This window comes from Haliotis rubra, unplaced genomic scaffold (assembly GCF_003918875.1).
Source record: "Haliotis rubra isolate DU_JTF1 unplaced genomic scaffold, ASM391887v1 Scf147, whole genome shotgun sequence".
NCBI classification, from domain to species: Eukaryota; Metazoa; Mollusca; class Gastropoda; order Lepetellida; family Haliotidae; genus Haliotis; species Haliotis rubra.
In genome coordinates this window covers 1,444,715-1,465,194 of record NW_025765414.1, presented here as the reverse complement: position 1 = coordinate 1,465,194, position 20,480 = coordinate 1,444,715, and the positions used below count along the sequence as shown (strand labels likewise).

At 40.8% G+C, this 20,480-nt stretch overlaps 1 protein-coding gene across 5 annotated transcripts in view; it reads left to right on the top strand.

Annotated features, from left to right (window-relative positions):
- LOC124269758 overlaps window positions 1-18,794 on the top strand; it is a 50,398-nt gene extending 31,604 nt beyond the window's left edge. For 4 of the 5 annotated variants that reach the window (XM_046704792.1, XM_046704793.1, XM_046704791.1 and 1 more), the window contains 6 exons: window positions 5,840-5,957; window positions 8,820-8,999; window positions 9,636-9,722; window positions 10,603-10,719; window positions 17,006-17,089; window positions 17,713-18,794. In XM_046704792.1, coding sequence (XP_046560748.1) covers window positions 5,840-5,957; window positions 8,820-8,999; window positions 9,636-9,722; window positions 10,603-10,719; window positions 17,006-17,089; window positions 17,713-17,814 — 688 coding nt within the window. In that variant the 3' untranslated portion in view covers window positions 17,815-18,794. Of the gene's footprint in view, window positions 1-3,500; window positions 3,678-5,839; window positions 5,958-8,819; window positions 9,000-9,635; window positions 9,723-10,602; window positions 10,720-17,005; window positions 17,090-17,712 lie in introns of those variants that run through there. The other variant, XM_046704795.1, reaches the window with a different exon arrangement.
- The last annotated feature ends 1,686 nt before the right edge of the window (window positions 18,795-20,480 follow it).

The following is a 20,480-nucleotide window of genomic DNA, read 5'->3' as shown; positions in this document are numbered from 1 at the left end:
ACTAGTTTGCGCTGAGGATGACTGGTTGGTGATGTCAGGACTAGTTTGCGCCGAGGATGACTGGTTGGTGATGTCAGGAGTAGTTGGTGATGACAAGAACAACGGGAAAGTATTATATACCACATACTACTTGTCTGCGTGCCCAGTGAAGAGTCAGTACATCATTCCTGTGTTCATGCACAGGCTGACTGAGACTGTAGGTAGACCGGTATTATGTTTCAACGGTAACTGCAAAGACAATTACGTGATGCCGAATGTATTAGTTGTGTGAAGCGGGTGTAAAATATTAATAAGAATTACGTCAACTATGCATGGGAATTTTGATGGCATGGTTTTGAAATGTCCAACTGGCCACTGAAAACTAACTGTTCTTAAAATAACAACAGTTCTCCCAATTCTTTGAGAAATTGGAAAGTTGTGTCCGTAACGAATCATTTGCGATATTAGAGTTATCTTTCACCTTGCCTGAATGATAGTTGACACTCCATGCCTGTGTGTAACCAACTTGTTTTGATTGGTTGTACATGTCATATGCAGTGTAACTAATCACAAGCACTGATTTCACATTTTTTCCCGCATTATTTTACGCACTCCTCCTAACAAGATTTTGGTTAACATAGGCTACTCTAACAAAGCTCCAACAGATCATTCAACGTTGGTTAATACTGAAATTCAGCACGTAATGATACAAACCGACAGAACATTCAACACATCATCAGATTGTTCAACGTGTATGGCGTCATTGCTACTGCAACATCGTTGGGGTGAAACGGTACGCTCTTACCACGGTACGGTACGTATTGCGGTACAAGGCCTTCGGTTCGGTCCGTTTCGGTTCGGTATATGAGATATGATCAGGTGAGGTGAGGTGAAATTGGGTTTAACGTCGTGCTTGAGAATATTTCGCTCATATGACGACGTGCATGGGTGTGTATGTGTAGGTGCGACTGCTTGTACTAGCCCAGACTGAAGCTGGTTTTATAGTGCTAGCCCACTGAGATACCATGCCGCAGTGAAGCATGAATACCCAACTCAGACACATTATACTGACTCCGAGCCGACCAGTCCTTGTTGTACCCATTAATGCCGAGCGCCAGGCAGGGACCAACAAGTACCATATTTTAACGTCTTTTGGTATGACGCGGTCGGGGATCGAACCCGCGACCTTCCGCTCTCCGGGCGGACGCTCTAACCACTACACCACGGAGGCGGTCCCTCATCATGTAAACTGTGTGAAAAGTGGATGCTGTCAACCATCAGGGCGGTGCAGTAGCCCAGTGGTTAAAGCGTTCGCTCGTCACCCCGAAGACTGGGTTCGATTCCCCACGGGTGCAATGTGTGAAGCCCATTTCTGGTGTCCCCTGCCGTGATATTGCTGGAATATTGCTAAAAGCGGCGTAAAACTAAACTCACACATTCACTACTATTTAAATCAGCGTTAAACCCAAGTCACTCACTCCCGAACCCATATCATTACAATATCACACGCATGAATTCAACTGGTGTACCATTTCTGGTGTCCCCCGCCGTGATATTGCTGGAATATTGCTAAAAGCTGCGCAAAACCCAATTCACTCACTCACTCAACTGGTGTAACGCAATCCCCACGGAACGGTTATAAATAAACTTTAAGGTGCAGCCCGACATTAATCATATCTCTTACATGTTGTGTTATACAAACACGTGGTGACCCTGGCCTGCAGACACGTTATATGTTCAAGAGTAATAAATGATGACGTCACGGCTTCATGGAGGTAGGATAAGATAGTAGAAGGGATCATAGTTCAGACTGGTTTCTTTTGAAGGTGTCTCCGAATGTGTCACAAGCAACGTTAAAGGAGTAAGGTCGGATTTTTTTTGCTTAGCTATACTGACTGACTGATTGAGTTTGGTTTTACGCCGCTTTTAGCAATATTCCAGCAACATCACGGCGGGGGACACCGGAAATGACTTGAATTCATGCGTGATATTGTAATGTTATGGGTTCGGGAGTGAGTGACTTGGGTTTAACGCTGATTTAAATAGTAGTGAATGTGTGAATTTAGTTTAAAGCCGCTTTTAGCAATATTCCAGCAATATCACGGCGGGGGATACCAGAAATGGGCTTCACACATTGCACCCATGTGGGGAATCGAACCCGGGTCTTCGGCGTGACGAGCCAACGCTTTAACCATTAGGCTACCCCACCGCCCCTGCTTAGCTATAACCGGCCTGTTGTGTATATTCTAAAGATTAGAATTTCGTCTTTGCCTTCTTTTTTACAACAGTAAATTATCTTTGATTTACCTCGAACAGCTTGACTTGACGTACTTAATCGATTAGTTAACTAAACTCCAGAGACCTATATATCATTCCCGAACTCACTCGCTGTAATGGAAGCATTTCCCATATACTGACCCGAGTTACATTATCTTTACAAAGACATGTTTTGGGGTAATCTATTTTTAGCCCACACCCTGCTGGGATGGCAATGCAAAGCTGAATTAGGTGGTATGAACAGGTAGTGCCGTCAAAGATCAAATCGACAAAAGTATGCCATGAAATTGACGTAACACAGGCTTTATTTGCTTAGAACAGCAAGGGCTAGGATAACGCTGTTCCTTAAAGCTACATGATACAGATTAGACGGTTTGTGCCGTCTTTCATGTTTATGGTGTATCTTAACCTGATGCCCATATAGCTGCCCTAGACCCTTCAAATAGCGCTGGGATGTCGTGTATGGATATTAGATGTATAGTTAATGAATGAGTTGGGTTTTACGTCGCTTTTAGCATTATTCCAGCAATGTCACGGCGGGGGAAACCAGAAATGGGCTTCTCACATTGCACCCATGTGGGGAATCGAACCCGGGTCTTCGGTGTGACGAGCGACCGCTTTAACCACTAGGCTACCCTACCGCCTCTATTATATGTATAAGGTGGTAGTGCATTTGGTACTCCCTGAAATGTTTAAATTCGTGACAAGACGCAATATCTTGAACTCTGTCTTTAATTCGCGAACTTCGAAAAAAATATAAAATCAAGTAACAGAGCCGAGTCTGTTGTCATCTACAACCTTCTTTTTTAACTCGACAGAAAACCAATACTTTGTAAGTCGGATATCAGTATGTGTCAAATTCGCATAGAGCTTTATCATATTGCAAACACCTCACGCGTAACGAAATTGTCGATAACATTATACCATTCACAAAGAGACCCGGGTTAATATACGTTTAAGCTTTGCTTTGACCTGTCATATATCATATATTTATTAAGTCTTTACCCAACTTGATATCATTTGTCAGACCCTTGAAATGTCCCACCGCTTATAGAAATCAAATATTTACATTTGATAAACCTGTCATAGAGCAAATTGTTACCTCTACGATCTGTCAGTTAGAGATCGGCCCTGCATGCAACGCTAATAAAATTCAAGCGCTGGTTGTACTGTATGTACCTGCTAAGCAAGCAATTACACAGGCCGAGAAGACTATCAAGTACAAAGCGTGAGCCTCTATAGCGACCGGTATCGGCAACGAAGCTTGGCGTGTAGTGTTGTATGTATTGTGTCTATAACGGTGAGAAACTCATGGACGGTATTGTCCTCACCTGTAGTGTCAGTGTGTATTAAAGAACCACTGAGTAGAGAGTGTACAGCGCAAGCAGGTGGGACATGGAGGTGGTCACATGGAGGCCAAGGTGGGTGAAGGCGTTTCCTGGGGAGAGCTACTTACTCCTTTGCTATTTTGTTTGTCTGCACGAGTATATTTTACGCATTCGTTGTCGTAGTTGAGTAGAATTCCATGTACACAAACAGGTTGTAGTGTGCTTACACTTACATACAAACACACAGACATGCACGCGAACCCACGAACGCACGCACACGCACATACTAGAAACCTTTAACGGTAAGTTCATTTGATAATTTTGATAAATTTAATCAAAATATATACTTTGGATTTAGGTGCATATTGGGTCGTTTCTGAATTCCACTCGTCTTAATGAACTTGACGCTACTTTTACGCTGTCTTGAACACTGTATATATCAACATACTTCCTCAGACTGAAACATATCCCAAGTGAAATAAACCTTTGACTTTGACTACTTTGCTAAAATACACGGACGCAATACTACTGACAGTCCACTCGTTATGATCTGGTCGAGTTTGTGAGTCGAATCTTTCGTGTCATGTGTGTTTTGTTTACTATATATTGTTCTTTGACTAATATTGTGTTGTGGCGTCAGTCTTCAAAGACGGACAGGAAGTGACAGCTCTGCTAACAGCTGTATAACGTATAACCATTAACCGGTGTGTTTGTTTCAGCTTTTTATTGTGAAGTGACGTCACATGTTTAGGGGATCGTTACATGTTTATGCAACTCATGGCTTCATTCTTAAACAACATTGTAATGGGCACAAATGATAGTTATCTTGTATGATAAAAGCGATGTCGTACATTTATTTGTGAATATCGATCATAGTGTGTAATTGTAATATTCAATGTGGATCTGTTGAGAACTGATTGGTCTAATATAGTTCATAATGGTATGTTCTATAGATATAGGTTTCTATGATTTTTATGCTGGCTGGCTGAGTATGGTTTTACGCCGTTTTTAGCAATATTCCAGCAATATCACGGCGGGGGACACCAGAAATGGGCTTCACAAGTTGTACCCATGTGGGGAATCGAACCCGGGCCTTCGGCGTGACGAGCGAACGCTTTAACCACTAGGCTACCCCACCGCCCCCTATGATTTTTATGAGTGGGTGAGTGAGTTTAGTTTATGCCGCTTTTAGCAGTATTCCAGCAATATCACAGGGGACACCAGAAATGGGCTTCACACATTGTGCTTATGTGGGGAATTGAACCCGGATCTTCGGGGTGATGAGCGAACGCTTTAACCACTAGGCTACCCCACCTCCCCCAATGAAACCCACGACCACGGACATTGCGGTGCTGACAAACTAAGGATAAAAATCGGGACTAATCTGGTGCGAAAAGCCTTTGGTTAGTTGACCAAGAACCGTGAGCAGTGTGCGAAATAGCCACTGGCCCGCTAGCCCGTGGCTGAGTGAAAATCCAGTCAGGCCAGTAAATCTCCACAGTTACTGGCCCAACTGGCTGGTGAATTTTCATGGGGTCATTTTGTAAATATATCACTCTCTCCCACTTGTTAAGTTATAATACACTTTTAAATCATGCAAGATTATGGTCTGATAAAAATGTTCTCCATATTAGCAGCTTAATGGTGAAACCCGTGTCTACATTCAAATGTCGGGCAAGTGAATTATTTTGTGGGCTAGTAACTTTCAGGCATAACTAGCCCGACTGCCTAGCAAAATCTGGAAACTATTTCGCACACTGCCTGTGAGTGAGTTTAGTTTTACGCATTTTTAAACAATATTCCAGCAATTTCACGTCGGGGGATAATTCTCTTATCGCATATCATGGTTTACATGATACCATCTTGTCAGACCATGACATCATACCATCTTGTCAGACCATTACATCATACCATCTTGTCAGACCATTACATCATACCATTATGGGAAACCGTTGCAGTATACCATTTTAGAATGGCATACCACTTGGCGCACGTTACTATTGTACACCTTCACAGTATAGTGAGTGAGTGAGTTGGGTTTAACGCCGCTTTAGCAATATTCCAGCAATATGACGGCGGTGGAAACCAGAAATGGGCTTCACACATTGTACCCATGTGGGGAATCGAACCCGGTCCTTCGGCATGACGAGCGAACGCTTTAACCACTAGGCTACCCCACCGCCCCTTCACAGTATAGGGCTGGGGCACTATTATTACAACACAATGTCCAAACTGATGATTCTTTTGTTTTACAGTCTTGCAGACCATCAGTTTCGAGCAGAACTGCGCAGACTCATGGGGTCAGAGGTCATACACTTAAACGACCGGAAGTGGAACGAGAGATTCCAGCGCCGTCTTCAGGAGGAATACGAGGTAATGGAGAATAGGGGCGACCAGTGCCGCCTTGCGCGTTGTAATAAGACGAAAGATCATTCACATTCATAATTACCGCCCACCCAATATTCTACAAATTTGTGCCAAATGTACCATATTTCCTTGTGATTTTGATATTTTATTGGCAGCAAACATTCAACAAAGGCCATAAAACAATTTTACGGAAGTAATAATGGAACATATAAACATGAAAATAGCGTGAATTACCTTAAGTGTCGAAAACCATGCGTGTAGTTTAAGAGAACTACGAGGGTTTACGACCTAGACGTAATATTCTCTAAAATAGTAACATCAACATCAGAGAGTGGCTATTTTCGTTCGTCCAGACAACGCATCTTATTCCATGAAAATAGCAATCCTGATCACCAAACGCCTGAAAGAAGATTTAAGATAAAAATTTCATGTCTCCGTGTTTTTTTTAGATGCAAATGGCTATCAAGGATATTTTTATATATATATTCGCAAAATAATGACACAACACAATATTCCTCCTACGACTTTTAACTTTACCTTCAGGGCCCCGAAGACAATGTTGAAACGTCTTGAATGGAATTTCGTGTTGTGTTATCATTGTGTCTATTTCTCGATACAGGTGAGGTGAAATTGGGTTTTACGTCGTACTTGAGAATATTTCGCTCATATGACGACGTGCATGCGTGTGTATGTGTATGTGCAGCTGCTTGTACTAGCCCAGACTGAAGCTGGTCTTATAGTGCTAGCCCATTGAGATACCATGCCGCAGTGAAGCATGAATACCCCACTCAGACACATTATACTGACTCCGAGCTGACCAGTCCTTGTTGTACCCATTAATGCCGAGCGTCAGGCAGGGACCAACAAGTACCATATTTTAACGTCTTTTGGTATGATCCGGTCGGGGATCGAACCCGCGACCTTCCGCTCTCCGGGCGGCCGCTCTAACCACTACACCACGGAGGCGGTCTTTCTCGATACACGTACCTCTAGTGTGCACTGCTGATCTTATTTATCATATAGTACCCATCAAAAGTTTAGACTCACTTATAGCATTCACTATATGTTATGCATGTATGTGTGGTTACATCGAAGATGAATTTCTCCCCTCACTTGGGGGAACCAACTGCAAACCTTATGCAGATGAATTGCATGAGGATCATGCATCAAATTACTGAAAAGCATGTGCAAACATCATGCATGTGAACAACTGCGTTTTGTTAAGAATTCGCCAATTTTCACTGCGTTTTATTATTTATTGAACTCCTGACAATAATCTTTTCAACGTTACGAATTTGTTTTACGATACATCCGTTCATGTGTAAACAGTACCTTTAAACAGTATGGGGTATTTTGCAAAATCTAGTTTAGATCAGTTGACTGAAGTAAATGGCTACATTTACACTAGTGAGTCTAAACTTTTGATGGGTATTATATATCATTATGATGTCACGTCACAGTATGATCTGAAGACTAACACCGCTTATTCTCTGAATATATATAATTTTGATAGTAACAAACAAACCCATTGAAATTGACAAGGAGTCCCTGGGAGACCAGAGATTCAGACCTGGGGAAATCTAGACTTGGTTTATTTAGGGCTTTAGCATTGCAAAGAGGGTTTGGCAGTAGGAAAATAATATGGTTCAGGGACTGTACGACAGACTATATAATCTGTAACTGTAATTACTCTCTGAGGATAAAGTGGAAACGCGTTGGAGGGCAAATCGTGTTATTTTATTTTGTCGATTTCTTTTCATACGACTGAGTTTAGTTTTACGCCGCTTTTAGCAATATTCCAGCAACATCACGGCGGTGGACACAAGAAATAGGCTTCACACAATGTACCCATGTGGGGATTCGAACCCGGGTCTTCGGCGTGACGAGCCAACGCTTTAACCATTAGGCTACCCCACCGCCCCTCTTTTCATACGTACTACTGTACACGTTAATTTGTAACTGTGATCTATCTCTGAGTGAGTGAGTGAGTGAGCTTAGTTTTGGGCAGCTCTCAGCAATATTCCAACAATATGACGGCGGTCTGTATATAATCGAGTCTGGACCAGACTCTCCAGTGATCAACAGCATGAGCATCAATCTACGCCATTGGGAACCGATGACGTGTGTCAACCAAGTCAGCAAGTCTGACCACCCGATCCCGTTAGTCTCCTTTTACGACAAGCATGGGTTACTGAAGATCAGTTCTAACCCGGATCTTCACGGGTGACCCTCTGAAACGCGTAGAAGAAAAATAAATTCGTGTTGTGTCATTATTTTGTGCATTTCTCATCATATGTACTACTGCTGAACTTCATCCTTGGTGAAAGATCTGAAAGATCTGTTTTCCCGCATGAGCGGGCATCTCATTGTGAACTTCTTAAAGGATATAGACCAGGGCCTAGATTTTCGAAGCACTCTTAGCGCTAAGATAGTCGTAAGTGCCATACATTAACATAGACTTACGACTATCTTAGCTCTAAGAGAGCTTCGAAAATCTAGACCCTGTATCTTAAATAAACTATGTAATGTGTATGACGGATTGCTTGTATTTAAATTTGGTGCTATGATTTATTATGTTTGTAAATAAAAATGTCATGAACAAATAATGTATTTATGAAACTCATTTGAGCGTTGTACTGGAATTGTGTATCTATGTAGACTTGATCTTGTCGCTATATGGCTGAAATAATGCCGATGTGACGTAAAACTTTAACTTACTCACCCTTTTATTGGTATGTGTGTATGCGTGCGTGCGTTCGTGCGTCGGTGTGTATTATAATAGACTCTCTCAACATGTTTATTCAACATGTTATCAACATATTTATCATCTTATCAGTAAGTCATCTTATTATTCTTTATGTCCAACAGAAACGACTAGACCGGAAGGAGGATGAGTTGGCTGAAGCCGAAGCAGTGCGCATCCGGAAGTTGAAGCTTGAAGGCTTAGTTCCATTGTCAGCAGAAAATGACGCGGATGAATACGGTCACGTGACAAGAGGAAGTTGTAAAAGGACAAAAGAAAAGAGGAAAAGAGGACACAAGTCCCGGGTATGTTTCGAAAGTAAACTAAAAAATGTCACATTTTAGCGTTAGATCTTTCTGTGACAAAAACATCATGTGAAGTAAGAGGAAGTGTACATTGATTCAAGACAGAATGATCCCCTTCATGAAATATTCAAAAGGTATCGTCGAATAGTTAGAAATTGAAATATTACAAAGACGGCATGTTGACATTAATCAGCGGATATTCTTCCGCCGGGTTTCCGGTTGATGTATTCCTACGCGCTGCGGATTCAGATGAAGGCCCTGTAATTAACGCTGTTCACTATATACGCCCCCTACGCATCGATATTAATCTGCTCCGCCATCAACTTGACAATGCATTGTCAGGAGCGCACCGTGTCACCTGTCGTACAATCATTCACAGAGTCGCATCCAGTTTACCCGGAGCCTGGCACTGGCCCTTCGAAACTAATCCCATATTAAACCGGTTCATGCGAAGTGTACATTGTTGGGATTTATTGGAAGAAGGAGCATCATCAATAACAAGTCATGCGTTCTAAAACGGCGTTTCCAATCAGCATGTAGGTGGAAATCACATTGGTCTGTACAAATAAGGTGTTTATTTAAGGTAAGATTAATTTTAAAATAGAAACGTTATTTGTTAAACATTTTTCCTTCCAGACAAAAAGATCCCCCAGTCCTTCTCCCCGTGGGAGCAGATGCAGGAGTGCACCGCCTCGGCCAGCCACGTGGTACAAACCGTCTGAGGTAAGCTCAGCTGGGGTAGACACTGGTCGGAGTGAAACCTCGTTAGTACGGACCCTGTTAATAACAATTCATATACATAATTGTGTATACACAAAACCACATAATTCCGTACACAGGTGTGGATACAAATAACGTCGTGAATCTGAACGAATTCTTAACCCACGCACGGATCTACAAGGTTTTAGTTAATAAGATGACGACACAACCGCTCAATAAGAGCGCGGTACCATACATCCATATATACAGGCATCTATGGTCAGCAGGAGAGGGCGTTTATAATTAACCTACATTGCTCAGGAATATACATCTGGATCGTTCCCGCTGGGCTGTTTGTTCTCTTTACGTCAGTCCTGATTAGTGGAGAAAAACAACGCGTGTGATATATATATATATATATCACGGCGTGATGGATAATGTGGGCTGAACGTTCGGTGTTACGTTGGTTGAAGTGGGTGAGTGAGTTTAGTTTTACGCCGCACTCAGCAATATTCCAGCTCAATCACTTACTGAACAGCCCCGTAAAGATCCGGGTTAGAATTGATCTTCAGCAGCCCATGCTTGTCGGAAGAGGCGACTAACGGGATCAGACTTCCTGACTTGGTTGACACATGTCATCTTATCCCAATTGCGTAGATCGATGCTCATGTTGTTGATCACTGGATTGTCTGGTCCAGACTTGATTATTCACAGACCGCCACCATATAGCTGGAACATTGCGGCGTTAAGCAAAAAAGAGGGGAAGAAGAAAAAGAAATAAAACATTCACTCAACACCCTCTCACGCTCACCTACCCAAAACTTACTCGTTCTCACCCGCTTACCGAAACTCATTCGTAAACTCACCCTTAACGAAACTCACCCACCCACCCGCTTCCTTACAGGACATCCCGACTCAGGTGGAACTGATGAACAAGCGAAGATCCGGAAAGCAGGGCAGGGGCAGAGACCATTCAAAATCGAGAGATGCGTCACGTGATAACAACAAGAGGCCCTCGAGAGTGAGTAATCCGAAAGCGAGGCTAATAGTTACGTTCAAAGTAGGGTCTACGTTGATTCAGTTGGCCCTGTTCTTAATAAGAGGGCATGTATGTATACCAGCGTGCGAAATAGTTTCCAAAGTTTGCTAGCCAGTCAGGCTAGCTACGCCTGAAAGTTACTAGCCCTCAAGATAATTCACTAGCCCAATATGGCTATATGGCTAACATTTTTATCAGGCCATAATCTCGCATGATTTGAAAGTGTATTATAATTTAACAAGTCGGAGAGAGTGATATATTTACAAAATGACCCCATGAAAATTCACCAGCCAATCGGGCCAGTGACTGTGGAGATTTACTGGCCCGACTGGATTTTTAATAGCCAGGGGCTAGCGGGCCAGTGGCTATTTCGCATGCTGAATGTATACTGCTTGGAAGAGGTTTGAATACACCCGATTCTTTCACAATCCTCCACACACGGAAACATGTTTTCAGATCCTATACGCAAACCTAAACGTCTGCCTTGTTCCACGATTTTGACGCGTTGCTGAGGATCGTATTGAACAGCTACACATTTTTTTGGTCTCAATTTGGAAAATCAACTCTTAATTGTCTCAGAGTCTGAATTTGTAAAAACAAATTGTAAAATAAATGTAACATACATAAAGCTTTCGTGCTAGTTGGTTTACATTATTATTTTTTTAATGAGAAAACAAGTCCTTCCAAAGTTATACTCCCGAAGTAGTGGTCATATTAGTACCAGAACTCGAATAGTCGTGTGTTATATAGGCAGTACATGAAGCAGTGTGCAACCCAAATGAAACTATGATTACACAACAGTCTCGTTTCCTGTTGACTGGGTCCCGTCCTATAGCGCAACTTAGTACAATAACCAGTCCAGAAGTTTGAGACCAATTCATTTAACTGGATACATAATTATTAATCAATATTATTTGATACATCTAAGCACTTATATATTGCAACACTACGCTCCTAATCCTTGCAAACACGTCGTGCAGTTGGCTCTGTAGTATAGCGAGCTCTGACAAACGGAAACCTGGAAATCGTGGCAATCTCAAAACGAGTCTCTCCCGCTAGAAAAGTTTGGCGGTCTGGTACGGACTTGATATTTAAGAATCACATTGTGCGTTACAGAACTACACTGAATAAGCGCAAAAAAACCACATAACAGGTGTAACCAGTGTGCCAGATGCATTGTGAATCATTTTACGACCTCATCAACCAGAGGCAGTCTGTGACGTCTTAGTTAAGGTCATGATGCTTACACCTCGCCATAAAATATAGTAATACGATGTTATTAAAGTTTAAAATTACAATTCATTTGTAAATACCATTTTCTTATGAAACAAGAAATTGGAATTCAATGTAACCATAGTTGTTTGTGATGTCTATTTTCACTTTCACACGAGGAAATTCGGATCGGCTGAAAAGTAGGTCATTGTCTGAATAGGTTAATGAGACTCATGTTTCGGTTTGTAACGCAAGTCAGTCGTAAGTATTTTTGTAAGTTGCGAAACAATCTAAGTATTCTCGTTCGTTATACGAATTCGTCGTAATATATCAATGTAATCAAACATAAATGTCGAAGTAACTTATCGTGAATGTCTTATTATTTATCATCAAAAACTGTGTTCCACAGGAGATATGGTTTGTGTGAGATCAAACGATAACCCCCATCAGATATCGTTTTGACAGCTGTTGTACAATGCCCTGACAATGCTATGACGTCTTGAAGTTGATGACGTCACAATGCTATGACATCGACGCACTGCAAGTCTAATGTCAGTACCGTGTTTAGACATTTACATTTTACATTGAAAACTAAAGAAAAAATAATTTTAATATGATAAATAGAATCTCACCCTCGTGTCTTCTGATATTAAATATAGCAACACTCGTTGATAAGAGTAAAAATATCCTCGGTGAGCCTCGGATATTTGTAATTTTATCAACTCATGGTGATATATTTGATATCAACAGACACACGGGTGAGATTCTCTATATATACTGAACAAGAAAAGTTATGTTTCATAAGTATGTTGGGAGATACCCTTTTGTATTGAAGACTGAGCAAACGATGTCATGAATACTGAAATATATTCATGATTCCACACGTTTTGTGGTAGTATTATTAGTATAGGATATTTATATAGCGCACATATTCACGCAACTCAAGGCGCTGGTATTTCATTTCCCTCGATCATTGGATGTCAATCTCAAGGGCACATCGTATTATCAATCTCAACTCCCTGGGGATCATACAACTCTTGCAGCCACTAGGCGCACCAAGATAATGTGGCTTTCCCATCCTTACTAGGTACCCATTCAAAGCTGGGTGGACTGGGACACATAGTCACAGTACTTTGTCCAAGTTTACTGCACGTTGCTGTACCTGCAACAAGGTGTTTGCACTTATTCATGTGGCCACCATCTGGTCATATACCAACGGATTCGTGGGTTCTTTTAAGTGCACAGGGTTGTGTACTGTACACTTGGTGTTGTGACAACCCTGACAGAGTCTGCACACAAAGTTGACTCCAAGGTTTTTACACCCGGTCACAGGTGGACTCGATCCCGACACTCGCTGAATCACTAGCCTGGCGCCTTAGACAGCTCGCTCACCATGACCCCATGTGTTCAGGATATGCCACACGTCGTTAGTGTCAAAATAAGATTTCCAGTTGTCTGACATTGATCATTCGAAAGACTGAGTGATTATATACAGTCGAGCACCGCTGCGTCGAACTCTGATAACTCGATATCTCGGTTGTCTCGATATAACATCTCGGTTCCGGCAAAATTCTTCATAATTTATCATTATTCAAGCTCCTTTAACTCGATACGGATGTCTCGATATTTCGGATATCTCGATATAATTTTATGGTCCCAACATAGTTGTACGTCTTAAATCTCGACAGGACCTAGGCTAAATCAGTGTCTTGTGGGCTCGCTCAAATCAGTGAGCTGGGTATATCGCACGTGTGATGATAATATAATGATTACACAATGATAATATTAGGTACATCACAGCGAGTCTGCTTAATATGAGAGGAAAGTGAAAAACACTATGGTGCCGAAAAACCAAGACTCAGGGCGAATCTGCTCGCCCAAAGGACGCGAGTCTATACAGCGAATCGCGGCGCCAACAAACATATTAAATTATGATGTCTTCAAACTGAAGTAGATTGAGCAATGACTCTGTGGACTGTACGTGATTTCCGAATTAATTCATCTGAGGTTGTTAAATGTTGATATCCAAAACCGGAATGATCGAGGCATGAACCAAGGGACACATTTGCTTGGAAAAAAGTGTGTTAACTCATAGACTCTCTTATTGTCATGGTAGCCCAGCATCAATACTGGCGTTTGCAACAGTCTCAGCAAATGTCCCAATGAGACGCAAATAGACACATCAAGCCTCTATTTTATTGCAAATCATTCAACTCCTTTCCTGGAATTTTGTTAGAAAGGAACGGAAGGTTAAAATTGCATGTCAAATAAATCTGAAATGCAAATATTTCCTCTTCTTGCCTATTTCCGGCGCTACATCGTCTCCTTTGACAGCGTTTATTATGCAGCCTGCTTGAAAGACTTCTAATCTCGCCGGTTAGCCATGTTTGTTTTTTCTTCTGGGCGTAATACGGCGTTTTACTGAAAGAGGCCAGAATCAATCAAGTCTTGTCTCCACACTGGCATGTATATACAGCTACCCAGTCCCGACTCTCGTTTGTTCGCTTGTCACATTACTTGGCCGTCAAAGAAATGCAAATACCACCCCCGACCGCCATTAGATGCCGTAATCCGGTCGCTACACTATAGAAATGTCGTTAAGCCTAAGGCGAGGAAAATATTATTGTCGTAAAATTATGGTTTCTGGCTACGAGTAGAGAATGGGTTCATTTAGCGTCTTTTATGTGATGTTAATATTTCATCTGCTATAGAAAGTTAGATTTATACTCTACATCAGAATTAGACAGGGATTGTAAAATCAGCCAACTAAATGCATTTAATGTAAAAGCACTTTTACAAAAATAACTTTAGAGAAGAGCGTCGCTATGATAAGATAATGCCTGTCCTCTGAATTATTTCATTTACATTGCACTAGATATTTAAAGGTTTTATGCTTTTTACGAAATAGGAAAAAATGACCACCTACTGCCCACATCAGACGTCGAACAAAGAACAATGGTAATGGACAACAAATGTCCACGAATGACCCTTTTATATAAATAGATCTTGTCTGGGCTCATCTACGGTAATGGGGGAATTGCAAAGAATGTTTTGGTCTCTAAAAAGTCTTTTAGCTGCAAACGCCATTTTACCAGAATAGACGGATTGAACGAGCGTGTATTTGAGAAAGCAAACTAACAGAATGCTAAAGGCCAGTTGTCCTGGATTATTCTTGCATGTCTAACTCTGAACTAATGCAGCCATGTTTACCGACTTAAGGGTAACTGACGTGTATCACCCATCTCATTTATCTGGAACAAGTATGATCGATGGCGCCACGTCAGTCCCTTCACTGATCTGTAAAACTGCTGACGACAATAACGTAAACCTTTTTGTTGATAGGAAACACTGATGATACATGATTTATTCAGCCATTTTACTGTTCTGAAACATCGATGATAAATGACGTATTCAGCCCTTTTACTGCTCTGAAACACTGATAATAATGACTTATTCAACCCTCTCATTGATCAGAAACACTAATGATAAATGATTTATTCAACCTTTTCATTGATCGGAAACACTGATGAAAATGACTTATTCAACCCTTTCTTTGATCGGAAACACTGGTGATAAATGAGTTATTCAACCCATTCACTGCTTCGAAACATCGATAATAGATGGCTTATTCATCCCTTTTACTGCTCTGAAACACTGATGATAATGACTTATTCAACCTTTTCACCTCTCTGAAACACTGATAATAAATAAGTTATTCAACCCTTTCATTGCTCTGAAACACTTATGATGATGACTTATTCAACCCTTTCATTGATAGATAACACTAAAGATAAATGATTTATTCAACCCATTCACTGCTTTGAAACATCGATGATACATGACTTATTCAACCCTTTTACTGATCTGAAACAGTGATGATAATAACTTTTTCAACCCTTTCATTGATCAGAAACACTAATGACAAATGATTTATTTGACCCATTCACTGCTCGGAAACATCGATGATAAATGACTTATTCAACTCTTTCATTGATCAGAAACACTAATGATAATGACTTATTCAACCCTTTCATTGATCAGAAAAACTAACGATAAATGATTTATTCAACCCATTTACAGTTTGAAACATTGATGATAAAAGACTTATTCAGCCATTTGACTGCTCTGAAACACTGCGTAATATCAGCCCGTTCACTGGTCGTAAGAAAATAATGATTACAACAATATTCCAGCTACATGCCGTCGGTCTGTAAATAATGGAGTCTAGACTAGACAATCTAGTGACTGACAGCATCTCAAATTTGAATACGATGACATGTATCAACCAAGTCAGCGAGCCAGACCACCCGATCCCTTTAGTTGCCTTTTACGACAAGCATGGGTTGCTGAAGGCCAATTCTAACCCGGTCAACCCTTTCACTGATCGGAAACTGATGATTGTTAAGTTAACGTCGACCCTTTCACTGATCGGAAACTGATGATTGTTAAGTTAACGTCAACCCTTTCACTGATCGGAAACTGATGATTGTTAAGTTAACGTCAACCCTTTCACTGATCGGAAACTGATGATTGTTAAGTTTATCGTCAACCCTTTCACTGATCGGAAACTGATGATTGTTAAGTTAACGTCAATCCTTTCACTGATCAGAAACGGATGATTGACGACGTCAACCATTTATGTTACCAGCTCTGGAATGTTGATGTTTACTGTCTTTATGTCAACCCTCCGTCAACCCTTTCACTGATCGGAAACTGATGGTTTCTCGCTTAACGTCATCACTTTCACCGATCGGAAAGTGGCGATTGTTGAATTGACGTCAACCCTTTCACTGATATGGAACACTATTCGTTGATTATTTAACGTTCTCCGGAATCTAAACTTGGTAATAACATAGTTCAGAGCATATACTACCAATATCCAGGTTGTTTACAACATTAGGTGATATTTCTAATCACATGAAAGTAAAGTAAGCTTGCTAATATACTATCAAAAAAAAGAAACGCATAGGCTTATAGATCTTTTTTCAAAAGTGTACACTCATACTAATATACTTTCATGTAAAATAATCAATATTTCTTATCTGGTGCCTTTCAGTCCCCGTCTCCGGTCACTTCAGAAGGATGTTCATCGTCACGTCAGAAACTGCCTCGGGAAATCAATGACTTGTACCAGGAGGAGGTAACTCTGTCACGCTTTTCACGAATGCTGCTTTAATAACAATAACGCCCCTTGGGTAGCCTGGGTGAAAGTGTTCGCTCGTCACGCCGAAGAACTGGGTTTGATTCTCCACGTGCTTGCACTACGTCTATCATCTTGGTCTTCTCTTAAGTCACAATATAGATGCATTACGACAGCTTATTCATTGTTACACAAAGGCGGTAGGGTAGCCTGGTGGTTAAAGCGTTCGCTCGTCACGCCGAAGACCCGGGTTCGAATCCCCACTTGGGCACAATGTGTGAAGCCCATTTCTTGTGTCCTCCGCCGTGATATTGCTGGAATATTGCTAAAAGTGGCGTAAAACTAAACTCACTTACTCACTCACTCACCCATTACCCTGTTATGACAGACAGCTTCTCATCCTCCTATAGGTATTGCTTCGAGCAGCGCAGCGACAATAGCGTTGAACACAAGCAAAACCCGCCGAAATGATTTTCCGTAATAAGCAAATTTGTATTCCGCGAAGAAACAACCCATCCATATTTCGATGCTCTCGAAGTTTTGTTTACTTTTAAACATTGACCTTTTGGACGAGCAAAGATTGAGTTACACAGTCATTAATTTTAATCCATGTTATGTTTCAGACTGTTGATGGGTTGTATGTGATGGCTGAGAGATTAGTCTTCGTATCCGGCAATCCGCAACATAAAGGCAAGCCACAAATCGCTGTAACCGTGAAGTACTGAAACGTTACGCATAGGACAAGTGTCAACCTTTCTCACTCTTCCTCAAAGCCTGACAAGATTATGTTCCATGGATATCTACCACCTGTATCTGGAACAGATACTAAGTGCCATTGCAATCAAACCCATTGTGCAATACTGAAACCTCGTGAAAATAACACTTTTATTTTTGTCGTAAGCGGCATTAGCAAATGTCGCTTATGACATTGACACTTCCGTCAACGTCACTTCCGGTTTGTGTTTTATTTCAATGGCAGCGGTCACCTTTCTCCTCTATCTTCTTATTTACAATTAGTCTTGAGATTTTGTTCGAGATTCAGGATTTTGTTTAGCTCATGTGCTCATGTTTATTTGTTATCATTCGATCACTTTTGTTCATCAACCCCTTTATGGTTTGATAATGAACAAACGTATGCAATCGTTATTACACTATATACGCAACTGATTTGTCAAAATAGTGTATTTAGTCTCTGCTTACTATTTTCACTGTTATTTTGTATGATTGTAATGAGTGTTGTGACAATGCAAAGAACGTTCCGTTTTGATATTTGCCTCATGTATTTTATTATTGGTTATGCTGTTGCTGCTCTCGTTAAAATGGGCGGTGGGGTAGCCTAGTGGTTAAAGCGTTGGCTCGTCACGCCGAAGACCCGGGATCGATTCCCACATGGGTACAATGTGTGAAGCCCATTTCTGGTGTCCCTGCCGTGATGTTGCTGGAATATTGCTAAGAGCGGCGTAAAACTAAACTCAGTCAGTCAGTCAATCAGTCAGTCTCGTTAAAATACATATTGCAAATATTGAAATTCTTCTGCACCGGTCGTTTTCTCATCCGAAGGGCGGTTGTATGCCCAAGGGATGGCCATGGTTATGCCTCATGCAAATTGCTTTAAATCGTGCTCTACTCTAATGAATGACCTTAGAGTAACATATTAGAGTAACATGGACGAAAAATATATCGTTTAAATAAATTCATACACATATATTTTGTTTTCCATGTGGAATTGACTTTAAACGAGGTTATTGTCGATCGCATCCCTTCTGATGTGTAGGTAATATATACTCATGCCAATAATGGTTGTCACCCCCTTCAATTTTTTTAATTGGAGAGGGTGTGGGTGTGAGGTGGGGTTGGGGTGGGGAGGGGTGACAACCATTATTGGCATGAGTATATTTTCTAGCAGGCATGCCCTTTAGGCGTGTATCCATGCATCATGATGTCTCTAATGTACACAATTGTCTGTTTCCTTAGTTACACATTTGATTAGCTTTCTAAGTTATACATTGACTCATGTCTTTAGTTACCTGTTAAATGTATTTTTTTACATTCACCAATTTTAACGTACAGATTACATTAGTTTTTTCTAAGGTACAGATTTAATTAAATTTCTTGGTTACATATTTAATCAGTTTCCTTAGATACGCAAATTAGATATACACTCTTTTTCCTTTGTTGTAATTAAATCGTTGTGCTTAGTTTTCTAAGATACAAGTTGAATCATTTTTCCGACGTATACCTTGAATCAGTTTTACCACGTACACGTATATATTCAATCAGTCTTTCAACATACTCATTAAATCCATGTTCTAGGGTACACATTAAACCGTGTGTGTGTTTTTTCTAGGTACACCTTGCCTGATTTTCTAAAATAGACATTGACTCCTATTTTAATCAGACATTAAATCAGTTTTCTAAGTTACATATTTATTTCAATTTTCTTACTTAAAACTCAAGTTAGGTTCCTTGGATGCACATTTAATTAGTTTTCCAAGGTCACACACATTAAATCACTTTCGTTAGTTGCATATTGAACAAGTTGTAAAACCGAAGCATTTCTTGTAAAGAAAAGCATTTAGTTTCAATAAAAGTCTGTTTCGAAAATCGATGGCCATGTTCTGTTTGTAAAGTATTTGTAGTGCATAGCGAAAACGAATTCCTTTGACGATGGAAGCGAGCTATTTTTACGCAATGTCGTATCTCTTCGGAATTCCTTTGAAGACAGCTGCCTTGCGGTGCCCCGTGCTGGTGACGCGCGTGCGTTAAGCTGTGTTACATGTTCCCGCGGTTAATCTCAACATTTCTCACGTCATTCAGTTACGTATTCAGTTGATTGTCGCTCCATATAATTTGTTACATTTGACACATTAGATAACTGAAATGTAAATGATGCCAAATACATCCCTGAACATTTTTGAATCGCCATTACGCTACGCTCTTGCTTCGGCTTTTTGGAAACACTTGTCGAGGCTGACCTTTCAGAGAGGGTGAAAATGTGTAATCTCGCGAGACCTCTCATCTGCTTTATATTGAACGGCGACGTGATTCACGAGATTTCTGACGTCATTACTAAACATGACTTCAGTGTAGCTACTTTATGGATTGGCATAATGACGTCACACTCTATGAGCTCATTTATCATTGGTCGGATGACTTCGACAGTTTCCGAGAGTTACATGCTCGTACAAGAATGTTTGAGAAAGGCCTATTGGAAATTGAAAGTAATGTCACGATAAAAAGAGTTTTGGACAAAAATAAAATCTGAAAACAGCCTGTGGAATGAAAGCTAAATTCGTCTAGAAGTGATAAAAGCGCTGACAGTTTCTTTGATCTCATCCGTCGTTAATAGTGTGTACGATATAGGTCTCTTATTGTACAAACGTCATAGTAA